The sequence below is a fragment of the Triturus cristatus genome, chromosome 9, assembly GCF_964204655.1.
Source record: "Triturus cristatus chromosome 9, aTriCri1.1, whole genome shotgun sequence".
NCBI lineage: Eukaryota > Metazoa > Chordata > Amphibia > Caudata > Salamandridae > Triturus > Triturus cristatus.
Genome location: NC_140592.1, coordinates 383258615 through 383276922, shown reverse-complemented (window position 1 = coordinate 383276922; position 18308 = coordinate 383258615). Strand labels below are relative to the sequence as shown.

At 44.2% G+C, this 18308-nt stretch overlaps 1 protein-coding gene across 5 annotated transcripts in view; it reads right to left on the bottom strand.

Annotated features, from left to right (window-relative positions):
* RYR1 (ryanodine receptor 1) overlaps window positions 1-18308 on the bottom strand; it is a 1245571-nt gene that overhangs the window by 133693 nt on the left and 1093570 nt on the right. For all 5 annotated transcript variants that reach the window (XM_085625233.1, XM_085625235.1, XM_085625236.1 and 2 more), the window contains 3 exons: window positions 8102-9411; window positions 6519-6595; window positions 2101-2284 (listed from right to left, as the gene is read on the bottom strand). In XM_085625233.1, coding sequence (XP_085481359.1) covers window positions 2101-2284; window positions 6519-6595; window positions 8102-9411 — 1571 coding nt within the window. The remainder of the gene's footprint in view (window positions 1-2100; window positions 2285-6518; window positions 6596-8101; window positions 9412-18308) is intronic.

The window sequence follows — 18308 nt, the reverse complement described above, 5'->3', positions numbered from 1 at the left end:
GCGCAATGCCACAGAAGAAGCCATGCCACAGCCAACCGAATCGGTGGTGTCCATCCCACATGAATTATCAATTCAGCAGCTTTCTGCCCATCCAAAATCAACAGGGCTAGATTGTTCCAATTAGTTTACGGGAGAGATGGCAACAGCAATGCCACCGAATTCCATAAAGCATGAGAAAAACGTACGAGGTTGCAAGATGTATTAATGCGTAAAGCACACTGGTGGAAGAGAAAATATGTTTTCCACAAGAGTCCTGTCTCCGGGAATCTCTGTCAAGTGGAGTATGAGGCAGGCCATCCAAATCATGAGAAGCCGTAGTGACCTGCACCACAAAACTGCAGTGTGTCAGGGAATGGAGGAGACAATTTGGGTTGGTGGGGTCACATCTGTGCTTCTGGGCAATACAACGGTCCACAAGATCACCAGTATCTGGCTTAGACCAGGCCCCTAACAAAACATCATGCAGCGCCTCACAAAAAAGGCAATACCGGCTCAACACCTGATTGACCCAGGTGAAGAACTCCACTGAGGGGGTCCATAGACTTCACCACCGAAGAAAGAGACAAATCTAAAACTACAGCCACCCTTTTCAACATGTCTGCAAAGAAGAGCTGTCCTCTGTGGCCAGACCAGGAAGAGAATGAAGGCTTGAAGAAGAGGAAGACTCTAATCTGCTTGCTTTACCCAAACCTGCAATCCAACTATCCACCATAGGAGGATCCACAGGCATTGGTTGCACAAGCCCAACCTCTTCCTCATTTTCTTCCAAAAAGTGTTCCGCCAAACCCTTATGCATTAGCTCTGCACCCAGCGATGATAGACGCCGATCCGGCGTCATACCAACGTCGGGAGAGGACAGTAGAAGGGCCTCAGATGGCATCACAGAGAGAATGAGAGGAGGTCGACGTCTCAGGAGCAAGCCCGAAGGGTTGTGTACTGTCGCTGATGCGTATAAGGGCCTAACAGCAGCCGAGGGCCATCCCATCAGCGTGGACGCAGTCAAAGCACCTGTCACCTTTTTACGGCCCGAATGTGCTCCAGGGGAAGGTGAAGACCAAAATATGGTGTGGAGAGCACAGTGATAATTACTCATTTGAGGAAAAGTTGCCCCGGCTCCAGGAAAGGGAGGGAGGCACAGGAGAGACTCTTGCACAGGGTCCATAGCTTCAGGGTGTAAGGAGCCGTGGAAAACCACTTCTCAAGACGACAAAACTGGGAGATACCGCGACTTTGACAGTTTGTGGCATGAATTACCACAGGACATCAACAGCGAGAAACGTCTGCGTGAACGATTCCTGGAACAGCTCCATGAAGGAGCCGTTGATCCAGAAGGAGACTGAGATCGGTGAGGTTCTGCGGATTTCGACAACTGCGCCATCAGGAGCTTCATCCTTTGCTCCTGCAACACCTTCAGCTTCATTCATTGACAGGCATCACACTCCTCGGAGTCGTAGTGCTCGTCCAAGGACCACATACAGACAGAATGAGGGTCTGTGCCAGACATCTGCCAAGCACAAGACTCACAAGGTTTAAAACCCGAAGGCATAGAAAAAAGGCATACTGTTCCAGATGAACAAATGTAATAAAAGGCCAAAAAAACAGCTAGAGGAACCACTTCTGTTGATCTGTGAAGTAGCGTGTAAAATAAGAAACTGACATCAGTGCATTAGGGAAAGGATTACATTCGGTGGACGACGTAGCTACAGAGTCACATGGCACCCTCAAGCAACGCGCAGAGGTTCTGATGGAAACATTTCCCGATCCAATCTGGTGCCTGGGGAGAATTCTAAGGTAAGGATCTGTGACTAGATGTCTTTATCAGAGCAAAGTTTTAAGACATTTGAAAATTTTAAAAAGCAGATGCACTAAGATTTCAAAGAATTTAGATTTGGAGAAACTAAGAAGTGTTATGTTCTGCTCAAACTTTTACTTCAAACATTAATATGCGGTGTGATCTTGTGCAATTCACTATCTCACACTGTATCTTAGAAATCACATCCAAAAATGAAGTGATCATACTCTGCCTTTTCACATCGAAAGTCCTGCATCAATGAGGTTGGGGTCTTGGTCTTCAGCAACTGTTTCACATGGAGTACTCACCAGAAACTTGACCCTCTGGATCTCAAGCTCATTCCAGAACTCTAAACCACCGTCAGAGCTTTCCTGCATCTTCTCCTGCTGAGTGGCCTTCCTTTTTTGCTTGGCCTCCACAGTGGGATCCTGCGGCTCCTCTGGCTCCGGTGCTGTTACTGGAGGGTCTATGGTCTTCTCGCCATTTTCAGCACTGCTCTCCAAGAGGAAAACAGGGGACACAAGATAACAGAATGAAGGCAGTTGAATAGGTTTACTGTCTACTCTCTGGTTCATTCTCTCTTTGATTTTTTTTCCATCCAATCTCCCTTGTCGTATCCCATCTACTTTTCTCTCTCTCCCTCTCTCTCTCTCCCTCTTTCGCTCTCTCTCTATCTCTCTCTCTCTCCTCTCTCCCTCTTCCTTTTGCTCTCATTCTCTCTCTTGTACAGATTCTACAAGCCCACATTTTATGCCTGCCCTCTTTCTTTTCTCTGTCTTTGCCCTCCATCCATTCTTTTGCCTTGATCCCTATCTACCCTCAATCTTGCCACACTCTCTTCCTCACAGTTGCTTCTTGAGGAGAAATCATAATGGCTCGAGATTTCTTAAGGAAACAGTAAAGCACAACCATGTTTCACGGTACCCGTTTGCAGATGAAGCAGAGGATATGACAGCTTTCAAACTACAGAACTCAAAAACTGTGGAAGCAACGTTTGGATAGGCAGTACATGAGGTAGTAACAAGGTCTATTCCATTTTTACTGGAAGTTCAAAATCTGTGGCATTGGCCGTAGCATTCATCATAGACATTTCAGCTGAGTATGTGCCAGGGTTTGGCAATGTAAATAGAACAGATGATGGATGGAATGCTGAATTATTTAAACATTCACCCCCCAGTAACAGATTTGGGTTAAATCCATCATTTTTTTGCATGCCACCCCCATTCCAGTATAGACCCAGCCATAAGCAAATCTGTCTTGACCCTGTTTCCCATGGGAATGGTCCAGCCCGAACTGCCAGGCCGGGTCTTCCCTGGACCAGAAACAAGCAACCTGAGACCGATTTTGGAGTAACACCCCTCATCAGCGAGGCTAGCTTGAATCTTGTGCCGTAGCCTTCCCACTTAGGGTGACAAATGCAAAACGAACAGATGATGGAAGGAATGCTGAATTAATCAAACATTCACCCCCGTCACATATCTGAGTTAAATCCATCGTATTTGCTTTGTTAGCCCTAAGTTGGCAGGGCATGCCTAGACGTGGTCCCTTGCTCACTTTGCCACTGGATTCAAGCTAGCCTGACTGATCAGGGATGTTACCCCGAAACGGTGCCAGGATGCTTGTTTCCGGTCAAGGGAGGACCCAGCTTGGCCGGTCGGGCTGGACTGTTCCCACTACTATGAGGAGCAGATTCAAGACTGATTTGCATATGGTTGGGTCTAAACTGGGGTGGCGTAGTGAGCAAAAGAACAATGGATTTAACCCAGATCTCTTGACTGGGGAGAATGTTTGATTTATGCAGTATTTGGTTCATCTTTTGTTGCTGCAGCATATAACATTAATATCAACATCATTATCATTGACATCTCCATAGTCAGCTAATCCATAGGTCCACTGTTTCGGCAACTTGTGGCGGCTGTCATAGCCCACAATTTAATTTTAGGGTCAACTGTGGCTGCAGCTGAACTGACGGGAGCTGACTGAGGAGATTGTTGAGGTTACTACAGAACGGGCACAGGAGGCAAAGATTGTGAAGGGATGTTAAAGTTTCCAGGCCGGAGTAAGTACTTTACCTGTAAAGAGGACAGAGGATCCATTTGACTATGAATTGCATAGGGATAAGAAAGCATTTCATAACTTTTGTCATGACTGTGCAGCAAAGGATAGTGCTGAAGGCCCCTGTAATTATGGTAATGCCAGTTACCAACAGGACTCTGGGGTTGATTTATGAACTTGTCACACAGTGCAGCACAGCAAGTCACCTTGCTGAGCTGCACTGTGTGACAGGGAAAGGGCAGGACAATACAGCACATCCCTGCCTTTTCCCCTGCGCTGGGGCCCTTTTGGCATCCTAGTGCCAACGCAGGCACCCTTGCTCTGTGGTGCAAGGGTGTCTGAGTTGCATGCAGGATTGTTATTCAGCAAGAAGGGGCACCTTCCTGCACAAAACAATCCTTAGAGGCATATTCCTCTATCTATGTATGCTATAGAATGTAGTACACATAACAAGCGTCAGTAACAAGGAGAAATAAAGATATTTCTCCTCGTTAAGTCTCCGGGGAAGGGGTATCTTTTGGGTGCATTTCCAGGTTCACCACTTCTGGTAAATCCGGGAATGCGTCAGAAACCATGGGAGTTGCGTGGGAACACCCATTTGCCCTGCGTTGCTTTAAACCAAATTTATGGAGCCACTCAGGGTCAGGCAAAATAGCCTTGTGGGGCTTAATAAATCTCACTCTCTCACTCTGTACCAAGTTGTGTGTTGCAAACATGACGCAAACTGGCTCATAAATAGGCCCCATAATTTTAACAAGTAGGCTACCATGTTGTCTTGATCATCAGCTGTGCTAAAGAAACTCAAAACTGTTATAACAATCTTAACTTTTTTTCATCCTGATCTCATATTCATTCTCTTCTTGAAGGGAAGACAGATACTGTAGTAGCAGATCTGGAGGCTGAACAACTATATTTATTGGTGAAGCTAAGAGGAAGTGTATTTGAAATGCTGTGAACAAGAGCAACAGTATTAGAGCTTAAGTCAAAGTTAATGCTGCTGGCCAGGTAGGAACCAACTGCTCTGCAACTGAATATGTAAGAACCAACACCTACCAACCAAAGTAGTAGAAGCAAATTACCATGTTACCCTCAACAAGATGAAAGCCAGCAAGGTGATGGAGCAACTGATAGTGGCAGAACTGACTGTGCACCAGTAACCAGTGGCCACACAACTGACAAGAAGGCAGCCAATGAGCTTTCTAAATACTGACGGATGCCAAAGGCAGATGAAGGAGCAATTACTAGCACAGAAGCTGATAGTTTTAATGCAGACTTCATTGACAAGAAGGCAGATGGTGGTGTAGATTTCGCCTTTCTATGAGTTACTGGGATACTTACTTTTTAGAGGAGACTATGTAGGTGTGCTTGCTTGGCACTTCAATAATGAAGGAGCAGATGTACCTTTTAAAGTTACAGATGAAGGTGGCCGACTAGAAGTCAGAGCATCAACAGAAGACTCAGGGTTTTATAGTCACTTTAGAAGTCTCTGAGGCAGACTTCATTTCAGAGCTTAGATTCGTTGAGCCTAGTTGAGAAATAGTCAAGGTTTAGGGCCTTCAAGATACCAATCCAAAAATGTTAGTCAATTTTCATATTTTTAGTTGTTCCGTGTATATGCAGTAAATATACAAATTTTGCAGATCATCCATGTAGATCTTTTTCTTCTGTAAAAATGAAGTGACGGAGCAGAGGTCTAGAGGACTGTCTTCTCTTTACCAGGAGTAGGAAATCTGACAGTTGCACCCTCTCTGAGGACTTGGTGCTTTATGTCTCTCCACCTCAATGGCCAGAAATCAGGCCACATGTTTAGGTGGAAGACAACAAGTAGTATAACACTATTTTCAATGTTAATTGAGTGTAATGTACACTATTGTGTAAAAATGTGTACACGTAAACTACTGAGGACTCCTAGCCAGATGTGAGGGAATAATTTAAACATGTGAAAAAATGAAACAGCCAATGCTGGATTCTTTTGTCCGTTCTAATAAAATTCAGGGCCTTTTACAATCTTGCATTTTTTATGCATTGCAATCAAGTGCTTTTTTCAGATAGTGTCTACTTGTGATGTTCCTGTCTTTATAATATAGGCATGATAATATGCTTCTTTTGTGTAATACTGATTTTTATTCAAGATGTGAGACCTTTTTTCTGATCATATAAAAACATGTTGTCTGGTACACTACCAACTTTGATACTGGTGTGAAGAAATTATGCAAATAGAAGATTTTACTGAGGCTTTCATTCATTTAGTTTATCAAAATATTTTGCTCTTAAATGAATTTGCACCTTTCTGCCTTTCCTATTCTCTCGTCCGTCTCTTCTTACATTACTTTTCGGTTCATTCTTTTGTCTCCCCTATCTTTTGTCTAAAGCTCTTTCTTTCCTACCATCCATTCCCTCCTTCTCTCTCTCTCTCTCTGTAACCTGGTCTTCCTGCCTTCCCTGTTTTGCTCACCTTCTTAAACTTAATTAGCCTTTCCATTTCTCGTTCTACCTCTTCATCCCCACACACTGGCCCACACTTACTTTCTTTTTTCCCTTGGTCCCTCTTTTTCTCTCCTTCAATATGACACTCTTTTTGCATTCATCCCCCCTCTCAATCATGTTTCACCTTTCTTACATTTCTGACTTTCAACAAATAAAATATTGCCCAAAGCTCCCAAAAACGTACTCTGCCTTTTCTGGTTCAGCAGGAGGTTCATCTACTGGGGGTGGTGGTGGCGGCTGAGGAATGAATTCATCCAAATCCTGTAAAAGTAAGCATTAAATAAATCAGACTTCCAGGTAGGTTGGGTCGTTGTTCATTTAACCATGTCTCATTAAAGTTATGACTGCCTCTTTCCTATGAATGATCAGTTTTACATGAAAATAAGGTTTCATTATACCTAGTATGGCAGGTATACCATTGGTTGTGATTGTTACTTAACACCAGTGGCACATAGAAAATTAATGGAAGAGCAACAATTTTCCACCTTTAAAAAACCATTGCACTGGGTACAGCTGGGGTAAAATTACTACTAGCATTTCCTCATTGCACTAAATAGGTACTGGGCAAAACTGTGGAATTTAGGAGCCACAAAAGATTTTACAAAAAGGTTTTTTATCTTTGTATTTTTACCACCCAATGGAATATTCTCCTCAGATGATATATGTGTTGTAGCTCAAAGACAGCTTTTCTGGTAACTGTATTTTTCCAGTCTTGCATTCAGTACCCCTGGAAATATGTTTCCACACAGCAGTCGCATACCAGGGCCAGTAACGCATAATTGCAGTACTGCAAGTGGAAATACTGGTGAAGAATTAATCTTACAAAGAAATTATTTTCAATAACAGGAGCAGTGTTGTTTTTTTAGGAATACTGGCTGGTTAAATCACCTAAATTACAACTGGAGAACTCCTTCCATGTGATACCCTTTACAAACCATTAAAACATGTTTGTAAGCGGGAGGTACTTTTTTCACATCACTGTGTAATCTAACAAATAATTCCACTTATTTCTTAAATTATCTAAAAAATACTAGCAACATTAAACACAATATTTATTCAAAGAGATATTCCCAGAATACATAGCAATGTTCATGATACTGGGAAGAAATCCTGCAGAAATCCTTTCAATATTGTTCATAATTAATAACGTACCATTGGATCACCATCTCCCGTCCTCATGAGAGCAAATTTGAGAGTATTAATGCATCTCTTATGGAATATTATAACTTGCTTCTATTTCTGGGAAATACTTTTGAAATTACAGCAGTGTTAAATAGGGGAAATGTGTACATGCAAACAAAACAAAGCTGAAGCAAACTTTTACCAAGCTTAGTTTGGGACACCAAAAATAATCAGTCTCCTAGAATGCAGACCATTTTTAAAAGAGGTATCAAAATTGGCACACTGCAAAAGCAGTGGAAGATAAAGTATCAGAGTACACCGCCAAAACACAATTACAGGTTTTAGTATTACTAAGGGGCATTTGCCAATTACTTAACCCATGAGAAAACATTATTGGCCAGTTGCTGTTTTATAATTATGCAGCGCTACATCTGAATGAGTGTAGTTTTGCAAGTATGGTGGGTAGGCAGAAGATTCTGCACTGACAGCGACAAGAAGTCACCAGGGCACCATGAGAGCTCGAGTCAGGCCTGCATATTTGTGAGACAGTGGAAGCACGCCACTTTAAGCAATACTGGTAACAACACTAGCTGTCAGGAAATTTGTGCCACTGCACCAAGCAATAGATATCTTGAGTTAACTTACACCTAACTTCCTCTTGATAATGGGTGTCCCTTCTGGAGTTGGAGGCTCCACAGGTGCAGACTCGCCAATGTCTCCAAGGCCACCAGGTGCGTCGGGAGAGCTCAGCTTATAATGGCTCCCATCCTTCTTTAGATCCATGCCAAACATTTCAGTGTCCTCCTCTTGCACCTCTTCTTTTATTGCATCGACAAAATCAGTTTCATCTCCAGCCTCCTGGACCTCAGCACTGTCGGTGACTGGTGGCCCATCGCCATGAACCTCATCCTGTGTCGGGTCAGGCATGCTAGCCAGAATTTCTGTCACTGTGATCTTCTTGGCCCCTTCCACCAAGCTACCTCCAAACAGAGTGTGCCATAAGATCAGGAAGAAGCCCTTACAGACACTGTAAATGAAGTGTAGGATTCCAATGAACACAGTCCAGAGGAAGGATGCCACTGCCATCACAATCTCTTTCAGGGTCATCTTTTTAACCTTCCGGTACTGCTTTCGTAGGTTTTTGTAGGTGAACATCTTGAAAAAGTTGACCACATTATCCATGAACTCGCCAAAGGCTGAGGATGACTCAGTTAGTGCTGCTTCTGACTCAGCCTCGGCCCCCTCCGTGGACTCGCCTTCATCATCATCCTCCTCTTCCTTCTCCTCCTCAACCTCTGAGATCTGAGCTGCGATCTGCATCTCAAATATGGTATCCTCACAGAAGTTTACAAAGAGCTCCATCTTCTCTGACTCTCCACCCTCATTGACCACGTCAAAGATGAACTGCCTCTTGGATTCTTTCACCTGGGGCATCTCCCACTGGGCCTTGTTGGTTTCGCTAATTTCAAAATAGATACGTTCAATTCTTTTGCTTGCACCCATAATTTCAATTCGGCCAAGATATGGTTTGAAGTAGCTGATGATGTTGTCTGCCAGCTCCAAAAAGTTCTTTAGTCTGTTGTCATGGGGAACATGTTCTGAAAGGTTAGTTAATAGAACAGCAACATTAAATCCAATGTCCTTTGCAGGCTCTTGGAAGCGGTTGGCAAATTCTTCATAGTTGATCATCTCATTTTCATCTGCCTCGGAGCACGACAGAAGAAATTGAATCTCAGAAGGTGAGTACTGCTTCTGGCTGTCCATGGCCTTCTGGAAATCCTTCTTGGAAATAAGGCCCCTGGGGTCAGTGACATAGTCGCGAAAAGCATCAGAAGCCACAATATCCTTCAGTTTCAGAAACATATCAAAGAACTTAAGAATCATCTCCACATTACTGGAGGACTCCACCAGCATGTCCACCATTTGTCTGGCAATGGTTCCATTAACCACATTCCCTGGAAGAAAAGAGAGTATGTGAGAAGAACAAAGTCATGCCTCTGAAAAAACACAAGTAGCTGCAAGGCAAGTCTATATATGTTGATATTTCATTTGCTGTTTTTCTACTTGTCTGTTTTTCATCTTGTTTCACATTTTGGCTCTATCTTTTTTTCACTTTTGTTCCTTTTACAATTTACCTTGGTTTTTTCCCATAATTTCCTTTTACTTTGCCTGTGTCTTTTACCGTTTCTCCTGCCTCATTTTCATTTGGTGGCCATTACAATTCCCCACCAACATTTTACCTTTCTAGTTCCAAACCTTTTATAACCCCGTGTTTTTAACAGTCATAAATATTTTTTATCATGAGCAGTGCTCATAAACCAATACAAAACAGACATTTAAATATATACTTCATACTTCCCTAATTCTTGTAAAAAAACATCTTCACTAACAACTGCAACCAAAATTGCAAGAGGGCACTTTGGGTAGGGTTGTATAACATTTACATTAAGTGACAGCAATAACATGTGCGTAATGAAGAATAAAAATTAAAAAAAGAATTCAATCTTCTTTGCTATTGGTTCACATATTTTGTGAACAGTGAGATGCACTGAATGTTCAGAACATAGATGCCCATGATATAATTGGCAGATATAGGTCAGACATTTTTCCAGATGTCATCATTTTGTCGGCTCTCACATATCTTTGCTATGATCATATTGACACATTTTTTACCTTGTGTCAGTTTCTTTCTAGCACTCTATGCCTTTAGACGCAGAGCCCAAAGACCAATTCTTCATATCAGTGTACAGATCTCTAAATTGGGACCCTTTTAGATGGAGATGAGTCCATTCTACAGAACGGGGAGCTGGGATGGAGGTGAGGAAACTGCTATTAGAATATCTACCAGAAAAAGTGTTGCTGAATGTAAGTACCTTGTTCCTTTAATAGAGTCTTTTAACCACAGTATGCTCACCTTTAGAATAGATACCACCCCAGTTGTGGGTCTGTGGAATAACTTAGTCCAAAAAGTCCTTCAGGACTGAATGGCCAAAATGCCCTTCTCTCAGAAACTGTCAAGGTAAAAACTGAAAGCGCTGACTGGTAACATATAACAGTGTCCACTGCAAGTCCTTGCTGGGCCAAAGGCCAAACAAACAGTAACACATCCAACAATTTGGCATAAAAGGGTCCCTGTTACGGATACCACATCAAGCCAAAAGGTTGTACCATCATCCAGCATAAACAGATTTTGTAGATGGTCCCCTGGCAGCCAAGATGACATCTACTACTTCAGGAGGTAGATCGAAAGCAGTCAATTGCCACAGCTCAATCGCCACTCATTGGGGTGCAGATTGCACAGGCCCAGGAGCAAGGACCTGCCATGCTGCTGCAACAAGAGATCCTCCTGAAGTGGCTGCCTGATCAAAGGACAGGCGCAAATGCCCAACGCTGACACTCTCCTAGTCAAACTCGGAGCCACTAGGATGACTTGGGACTGGTCGTTTCTGATCTTCAGAACTCGGGGCAGGAGAGGTAGTAACGGGAAGGCATATAGGAGTCCAGTAATCCACTCTAAATGGAATGCATCTCCAAGGCAGAGCCTTTTTTGGAATTTTGTTTGTTGATAATGCACATTTTCGAAGGTGGTGAAGAGTTCGAACCAGGGTTTTCACTACTTCTTAGTGTAGCTACCATTCATGAACTGCTAGGCATCGCTGGCTGAGTTTGTCCGCTCTTCCGTTTAAAGATCCCGGCAGGTGCTCCCAAATTAGCTTGCTGGAGTTTTGAGGCATTCACTTGGTTTTGAAGGCCTTCCGTATGGCCATTAAGAGTTGGCAGGCTCAGGTCCTCACGAAAACACCACCACTATGTGGTATTATAACAAGCAGTATACAGGGTGGGTCTTGGGCTCTGTGACATGAAGTCATGCACCTTTGGAACTGGCTGAATCGTCAGAGCATCCCCTGACAATACCACATAGTGGTGGTGTTTTTGTGAGGATTTGACCAAGTCAACTCTTAATGGACAGTAGGAGGGCCTTCAAAACAAAGCGAATGGCTTGAAACTCCAGCAAGATAATGTGGGGGCGCATTTCCAATTGAGACGAGAGTCCACTGATCTCAACCTCTCCCAGATAAACTCTACAGCCCAGCAACACATCCATCACTACTGTCAGCTCTGGGTGGGGTAGGGAGACGGGTCAGTCGTTGGTCCAACTGCAATCGAGAAGGCACCACTGCAGATCTTTTGCAGTCTACACCAAAACCTGAATGGAATCTGACAGGTTCCCCTTGTGCTAGGTGCACTGAAACTTCAGGTCCCACTACAAAGCTCACATTTGCCATCTGGCATGGTCGACGAGCAGGATACAGGATGCCAGCAGACCGAGAATCCATAGAGCCATCCTCAATGAGAACCAGGATAGAGACTGAAACATGAGGAACAAAGCCAAAATGTCCTGGACTCTGTGATCTGGACGGACGGCCCAGACGCGCACTGTATCCATGATGGGTCTGACGAAAGGGAGCGTCTGAGATGGAGTCAGTTGTGACTGTGGCAGGTTTATCGTGAACCTCAGCGATGTAAGGATATTTGCCACTGTCTGAAGGTGGTCCATGACTGACTCTGGCGAGCCCCCCCCATAACAGCCCTTCATTGAGGTAGGGTAAGACTGATACTCCCCAGTTTCTGATGATGGGCAGCAACCATCGCTATTACCATTGTGTACTCCTGAGGGCCACTGATGAAACTAAAAGGGACCATGGCAAACTGAAAATGTTTGTGCCCTCCTTGGATCTGCATGTACCATATGAAGGCCAGCTGGACGGGGATATGGAAATAGGCGTCCTGCCAGTCCAACGCCACCATCCACTCTCCAGGATTCAGCTCAGACAAAACCTAGGCCAGTGTGAGCATCTTTTCCTTCTGTAGGATCAAAGGTCTAGAATGGGATGAAGGCCTCTGTCCTTGGTAGGTTGGAGGCTAGAAGGAAAAGATTTGGGGTCAACTCTCTCTCTGGGGTTAGCTCTTGCTTTCGGGAGGATACTGTGTAAGAAAAGGAGGATCACCCAGAACAAGTCTGTGATGATGTGCCACCTGGTGGGCAGGAGCAGGGTTTGTTCCTAGTGCCCATTAAGGTGTCTCTTGGAGCCTCACTGACGAGCAGTAAGGGTTCTGTTAAGGACTGTCAATGGTTTAACACCTCTGTGAGTATGTTAGTTTTCAACATGATGGATGGTACTGTAGATCCAAAATTTCTGCCGCCTGTCAGGTGACCATGGTGAATAAAGGCATTTCTCAGTGAAAGGGCCAGGGGGTGAAACCAACTCCTTGTCAATGGCACTATCCAGTCCACTGGCCTCTTAAAAGTCCACATAAAAACTGTCATCATCATAATGAGGGGTCAACTCATCATTATTATCACCAGAAGGTGGTTGGCTCTGATCAGAGCCTAATCTGAAAAACTGGTGGAACACTGGTGGGCGGCTCCTTGGCAAGGCTACTGCTTTGTCAGAGTAAGAATGTATTGGGGCCAGGCGCATCAGAACTGGGCCAAAATGTGGCTTCGGCGGAGACTGATTCAGTTCGGAGTTGTACAGAACAAAAGGACTGACATCCTCCTACGGCGTCAATGTTGTAGGAACCAGAAAGGATATGCTCCAGGTAATTCTCTACTTCCTTCAAATCCATAAAAGATGTTGCTGTTCTTTCCAACGGGCCTTTCTCCCCTGGATTATTGCAGCAGCATTTTTACTCGTCTCCATATGAGCCTGCTAGATTAACCACAAAGAGTTCAAAATCAAGCACCAAGGCCAAAGTAAAAAAAAACATCATCATTCCTGGTACCAGATTACTAAACTGGTTACCATAGACACCAATTAAAGGCCACAACTGCAACCCCTACCCTGCCCCATTCTACCCCTGTCACTACATTTGCGATTCCTGGCACCTGACGTGGTAGAATCAGTGATAAGTACACAGGGGGGGATTGCCCTTATGGGTATACACGCTTTACTCTCCTTGTTCTGTGCCCTTTTTATAACACAATATTAGTGAATAATATCCTAATGTCCTATTAATATCTTATTATTTACTATTAGTGTGATAAAAGGACAAGTTACTTACCTTTGGTAATGCCTTATGTGGTAGAGACTCTATCTAGCCGCAGATTTCCTACCTTAGAATATCCCTCAGGCATCAGACTTGATCTGGAAAATCTTGAGCAGTACCCCTACGGGCCTGTAGGTGGCATCGACCAACAATGCGTTAGCATCATAAGTGTTATCTTCGCCGCATGTGACATGTGTAGTGCCTATATAGGTGTCACCCCAGGTTGCTAACGTGGGTTTCTTTCGTGACTATTTCCGCGCCAGAAGCATGGAACCAACGGCAAAAGGCTGAATTGAACAAGTTACTTACCTTCGGTAAAGCCTTATCTGGTAGAGACTATATCTAGCTACAGATTCCTTACCCTTGAATACCTTTCAGTGCCCCTTCAGCTCCGTGTCAGAGTGAGGGATGACAATGGAGATGGCACCGTCGGCGCCTGGAGCTTCGGGACCGGCACTGGGAAGGTTGAGATGGTACGGCCGGTATCGGTCCGGATCCGGGGATGGATCCATGGGGGTCCACTGGAACTGGGGTCAGAGCCACCGGCGTGGAACAAGATGCAGTCCCCCGAGGGGCCCGAAGGTGCACTGGAGGGGTCAGGGGTGCCGAAATATGAGGCACATGGTGTTATAGAATTCTTTAAGCTAGGTTTAGGGCGCTCCGGCTCCCGAAAAATCAGGGAGGCACCGAGTCGGCCCAGGTACAGGCTCAGCGAAAGCAGGCCTCAAATGCCAATGCACCCTCGTCTTATTGGCCGATGGATGAGGAAAAATCAAAGACCACTTCAACTTCTTCTTGTGCTTCAACTTATCCGAGTGCCCCGAGGACTTTGAGAGGGACGATGATGACTTTGTGCTCCACAATCACTCCCAGGACTTTCCACTCAACTGGGATCTCAATTTGCACGCTGGGCTGCCATTAGCATTAGGGACCGCTCCCTCATAGCTTTAAGATTGATAGTGCGTCAATCGGAGCAAGACTTTGGTTCGTGGTCGAATTCCAAACACCACAGACAGACAAGGTGCGGGTCCGTCACCGACATTGATCAATGACAGGCTGAGCAGGGCTTGAATCCTGTCTTCCGACATGACATCCGAATTACACCAGGAGAAAAAACCTCAAAAACACTCAAAAAAACATCAAAAAAATCCAGTCAAAAAATTACTGAGGGCTAGCTCTTCTCTGGGTCAGCATTGGCTTGCAAGGAAAGAAAAGAAGTGACGTCAGCATGCCTAGGTGGCGCCTATATGGGTACCGGGAAGTCACATCTGGTGCAGACAACGCATGCAATGTCGATCGATACCACCTACCAGGGCGCACAGGTACTGCTCACGAAAAATCTTCCGGATCCAGTCTGATGCGTGGGGAAATTCAAAGGTCAGGAATCTGCGGCTAGAAGAATTTATCAGATACCAGTGTTCAGATTCTAAGGGCTACAAGGAACTTTTTGAGGTAGAAATTCCAATTAGCAGAACAGGGAGGATAAGAGGGTCAGTAAGGAATCTGTGGCTAGATAATCTCTTTACTAAATAAGACTTTACCGAAGGTAAGTAACTTGTTCATCTGATAGACATCTAGCTGCACATTCCTTACCTTAGAAGAGATACAAAAGTAATACGTCCCTGGAGGTGGGCCTGCTAACTGGCTCAGACCAAAACGTCCTAAAGGACCGAACTGGCAAAGTGCCCATCACAACGGACCTGACTGCCAAGGCACTAGTGTTTGGTAAATTGCACTTTAAAATGCACTAGTTGAGTCCATTTTTAAAAAGAAATTCCATGGGGAGAAACCTCCCCTCCCAAACTCTCCATAGAAGAGGTTGAGTTCAGTCGCTTTGCTTGCTCTCTACAATTCAGGGAAAGTATTACACCCCAACCTCTTTCCAGTGCAAGAATGGCAGGTAAACAGTGTCTTGATTGGCACTGTTTACTTTCTGCAGCTTCCACTGGGACACAGACACTATGCTTTCGTTTTTGTAAAATAAGTAAGCTAAGGATCACAATGCATACTTTTCTGATTACATTTTATAAAGAACTAAAACGCACTGTAAACAGATGGAAAGGGAGGTTTACAAAGAGAGAGGGTGACCACGAAAATTTGAGAAAATCTGGGGACTGGGAACCTGGCGAACCCATAGCACACCTGATAATGGTGGAATGAAGAAACGCCTTAATGGAGAGCGTAGGGAATGCTGGTGTGTCTTAAACAAGTATATGTAGAGGAACACTAGCCGCAACAGCACAGTGGGCGGCAGCAGGTTCACCTAGCTGCTGGAAGACGCCATATGGAGAACTGGTTGGATATAATTTAATGTGCAGGGAGGCTTGGGGGATGATTGGACTAGTGTCAACGTCTTTTTGTTTGTTTGTTTGCTATAAACAATAAACTGATTTTTATAAAAACTTAAAAAACTAAAACAACACATTTTTATGCTACCAAGTTTCATTTATGCGAATAAATGAAAAATGATATGTTTGAAGAACAGCTTCACCCATGTGCTTCACAAGTGATAGCGTCTTGCAAATTATCATATATCAAAATGTTAACAATAAGGAGTAATCTAAGACAATGACATAGTTCATATTCAATATATGGTCTATATCAATTAATACATCTGGAAATTATGAACAAGTTGCATACCTTTTGTAAAGATCTTTCTTGTAGAGACTTTATCTGCCTGCAGAGCTCTCTCCTTTTGAAAATTCCCCAAGCGTCAGACTGGATCCTGAAACTTTTCAGCAGTATCTCTGTGTACCAGTAGGTGGCATCATGCAGCTCCCACTGACACCATTCCACTCCATAATGATGTGTGGTGCCTATATTGGATCCACTTCTGCACTCCAAAGTCAGTTGATTTCATAGCACCCAGAGACACAGAGCCCCACAGCAAATTGGCTTTGGCCAGTGTGCAGATTCCTAGACTAGGGATTTTAGTAATGGATAGAGTCCAAATCAAAGAACGGTGAGGAAGGTAGGGTCTGTGACGAATCGGAGCTAGAATGAGTCTCTACCAGAAAGAGCTCTATGGAAGGTAAGTAACTTGTTCTTCTGATAGGAAATTCTAACTGCAGGTTTCTCACCTTTTCAATTGCTACCAAAGCAACACCTATCTGGAGGTTGTTCTGTGATAAGACTCAAACCAGGAAGTCCTGAAGGACTGAGCTAGCAAAATACCTCTCTCGGCGAACCTAGCTGTCCAGACAGTAGTGCTTTTCAACAAATGGAGTGATACCCACATAGCCACCTGGCACATGTTCAGAAAAGGAACTCCATGTGCTAATGCACTGGTAGCAGCTTTGTCCTGATGAAATGAGCTTCCAGAGGCTGCTTTTTGGCACAGAAACAGTGGCTCCTGCGGACTAATAACTTCTTTATAGTAATAGGAAGGACTGCACAATGGCAATGGTCAAGGTTAAGGTTGATGTCTGAGAGAGAGCGGCCAAACACACCAAAAGAAGTCAACTGCGGTGAGCAATTTTGTTTATATAATGAGCTGAAATAACATGACATTACAGATTTAGTATTTCTAACTATCAATAAAAATCAAACACATTGGTGAAAGGTGTCCCAGTGAAAGTATAAGGAACCTATAAAGAAGGTGACATATTTTGTGACATATGTACATGGTTTCCTTTAGAACACAAAAGCAACCATTATCAGGTATACATTTTGTAATCAACACTTTTGGCCTTTATGTAGCAGAACTTAATGCAGAGAACAATATGGCAGGATACGGTCCTTTTGGGCACACCCTTACCTTTTTTCACTACTTTGAACCCCATAAAGAGGAGATCGTCCAACCAGTGTACTCTGGTAGGATCGATATAAAAGCCTCAGTACTCTGTTGATGCCCAAATGGTGGACTCCCTCCTCATCCTTTGATGGGTGAGATGGAGAAAAGAACACCAGTAGGGTGATATGTTGACCGTCATGAAACTACATCACAACTTGAGGTAAGTTTGATGCTCGCATCCGCAAAACTAGTCTGTCAGTGAAGAAAGTGGTAAATGGCAGGTTAGCATAGATAGCCTGAAGCACATTCATGCGCTGCGCTGATGTTAAGTGACGAGAAACACTGTCTTGAGGATGAAAAGCTGCAAGAGACAGCTGTGAATCGGATAACGAGAGTGCACATCAAATATGTGAGGACCAAATGAAGGTCCCACTGTGTCAAAGTAAAAGGAGAGGTTGGATACAGATACTGTAAACTTTTCAAAAACGCATTACAACAGGAAACTGAAATAATCAGGGCTGGTCCAGAAACCATAAAAAGGCCGAAAGAGCTGAAAGGTACCCTTTAACCATGCCTAGAGCAAAGCCTTGCCATGCTAGACATAACAGATAACTATGTCCAGAGCAAAGTCTTACCAAGCTAGACATAACAGAAACAACAGAATCTAATAACTTTGCCTGGACGGGGTCCATTTTCCATGTGCTGCACCAAACCACAAATTTGTCCCAACGACAGACGTTTATTGTCTTCGGCATTGGTCGCCTGGCTGCCAAGATAAAATCAACTTTCTCCGGAGGAAGGGGCAGACAAAGCTCAAGCCCAGGAGCTCTCAATACCATACTCTCCGTGCTCAATCCAAGGCCACTACGAAGAATTGGCCTCAGTCAGTCCTGACCTTCTTCTGAACTTGGGGCAAAAGAGATATTAGTGGAAAGGCATACAGAAGTCCCACCTGAGCAGACAAGCTTTTCCTAGCGAGAAACACCTTGGAAACTCCAATGCACAGAACTGCTGACAGTGCGCATTCTCGGCAGTGACGAGGAGAGGGAGCTAAGGACTCCACATTGA